This window comes from Drosophila hydei, unplaced genomic scaffold (genome assembly GCF_003285905.1).
Source record: "Drosophila hydei strain 15085-1641.00,03,60 unplaced genomic scaffold, DhydRS2 tig00000063-arrow-pilon, whole genome shotgun sequence".
Taxonomy (NCBI): Eukaryota; Metazoa; Arthropoda; class Insecta; order Diptera; family Drosophilidae; genus Drosophila; species Drosophila hydei.
The window spans coordinates 4,895,001-4,897,137 of record NW_022045657.1 but is presented as its reverse complement, the minus strand read 5'-3'; the positions used below and the strand labels follow the sequence as shown (position 1 = coordinate 4,897,137).

The 2,137-nt window shown below is 44.3% G+C and overlaps 1 protein-coding gene across 2 annotated transcripts in view; it reads left to right on the top strand.

Moving 5' to 3' along the window:
* Positions 1 to 897: 897 nt before the first annotated feature.
* LOC111593386 (acetylcholine receptor subunit alpha-like 2) overlaps positions 898 to 2,137 on the top strand; it is a 7,736-nt gene continuing 6,496 nt past the window's right edge. The window contains exons 1-3 of one of the 2 annotated variants that reach the window (XM_023306105.2): positions 898 to 1,550; positions 1,633 to 1,772; positions 1,847 to 2,137. The exon at positions 1,847 to 2,137 is cut by the window's right edge and continues 134 nt beyond it. In XM_023306105.2, the coding sequence (XP_023161873.1) occupies positions 2,029 to 2,137 (109 nt within the window). In that variant the 5' untranslated portion in view covers positions 898 to 1,550; positions 1,633 to 1,772; positions 1,847 to 2,028. Of the gene's footprint in view, positions 1,773 to 1,846 lie in introns of both variants that reach the window. The other variant, XM_023306106.2, reaches the window with a different exon arrangement.

Here is a 2,137-nt window from a genome sequence, read left to right as displayed (position 1 = left end):
TACTTTAAAATTATTTCAGTCAAGCTTAACAATTATTAATGATGGAATATTATAAAAAAATTAATTGCAGTTCTAGAATCGAAAATTCTTTAAGCAGTTCTTTAGTTAAGTTATACCTACTTAAACGTAGAAAATAAGTTCTTTTGATGATTTTATTTTACCCGAAAAATATATAGAAAATTGAGAAAATTTCGAAAAATATATTGAGGAAATTATTTATAATAATATAATATATTGTGAAAATAATTTATAACTAGTCACGATAATTTTGTATTTTCAATCAATTTTTAAGAAGATTATTAATGTTACAAAAACCCTATATACACCTCACAGCTTGCTTTTGTGGCAAGAGCAGAAGCTGCTGCGTGCACTTGTCAAAGCACAGCCTTCAACATGGAGTGTTCTGCGGTTGTAGCCATCATTATTGTTGTTGTTGAAGTTGATGTTGCTGCTGCTGTTACTGCTGTTGCTGTCAGCAGTCGTAGCGCATTACTGAGAAACGAACAGTTTGGAGTGTGTGCAAGTTGCTATTGCTGCGGCACAATCAAGCCGCAGACACAACTCAAAATCGCAATATGACACATATGCGAACGGGGTTCAACCAAACGGCAAACCAAAGCCAAAACCAAAACCCAAAAACTGAGCATTGCCAACATTGCAACGGTAAACATGCAAAATGATGTTGAAAGGTGTGCATGCGTATGTGTGTGTGTGTGTGTGTGTGTGTGGCTGTGTGTTCGGGTGTGGGTGTGGAGTTATGTCCTAGCAACATGTTAACGTGCATTTTAACGAATGTTGACAATTACGAAAAATTTGGTTGTTGGTTAAACGAATGTGTAATATGCGATACAACTGCCCCATACGAGCATACATTCCATACAGGAATGTGTGTGCGTGTGTGCGCCGTCGAAGCTGCGTGGAAGTGTGGGTGCTTTTTTCGTACGACAAGAGTTGGGTTTGAAGTACTTGCATGGGCATTTTTTTGGGCTGTGGCTCGTTCAAAAGCAAGAGAGCATCCAAACAGAGCGATTGAAGTTGTAATGGAGTCGCTGGATTAACAACTGAAGAGAGCAACTAGCCACAGCGGCAGCCACAAATTGAGAGCGAGAGAGACAGAGAGGGAGTGAGAGTGAGAGCGAGAGCGTGGAAGAGAGAGGGATTGACAGTATTGGGCTTGGCTTAAGCAACAAAATGGGTAAGATTATGTGAAAGCACAGCCAGCACACCCGACCAGCCGGGACCTCCGCCAGCTGCACTCAAAAACAGGGTGAAGGCCACTGCGCATGCGCTGCGCAGCATCTGCGCGTTGCTGGCGACAAAGCTACAAAGCATCACGGCAATGTATGCTGGCGCCGCAGTCGCTGCGACTCTTTGGTTGAGAGGGCCAAGGCAGGCTACAAAAACAAAACGCACGTCAGTATGAATTCTGTGAATATCTATGCAGGACAACTCGGAGCGAACGGCGTGCAAAAGCTAAGCCACAAGTGAAAATAAAAATAATCGAATCAGTTAAATAATTAAATGTTTGCATCAGTTAATTAGCAATATTTGTTAAGTCATTAATTTTAAAATTAATAATAATTCTTGAAAATATCACTGTGCCATTATCAAATTCATTATTTACATACGCAGTCGGCTCGTTGACAACGTCAGCTGCATGGGTGCAGCTCAGAGCTAGGCACGAGAGCTCTGTTACAGCTCAGCTGCTCTGCCGCTCAGCTGCTGCCGCAGTCGCTGCCTCGGCTGGCATCACAGTCGTCGCCTTATTCAGAGTGAGTGCGTCCCATCTGCGTCGGCGCTGGCGTTGCGCAGCTGTGCGTCGAGTGTAGACTTATTGCATTGGCAGTTTTAGCTCATCGCAGGTACTAAAACCCGAGACGAACAACAAAACTCGGCACGGAAACTGCTCTCGCAACTACGTCACGCACACTAGGCAAGACCGAAAGGTAAACAAAAACCTGTGCGCGTGATTTTAGTATCAATAAAACACCGGCCAAGCGCCTTCAAGGCAACTGCCGCTGTGACGTCATGTGGCGCTGGGCTCGGCCACGTCTGGCCCTCCTACTGGACATTTGGCGGCATTGCAAGTTGCTCTGCCTACTGCTGGCCTTTCTGTTGGTCTTCTGCGAAACGGTGC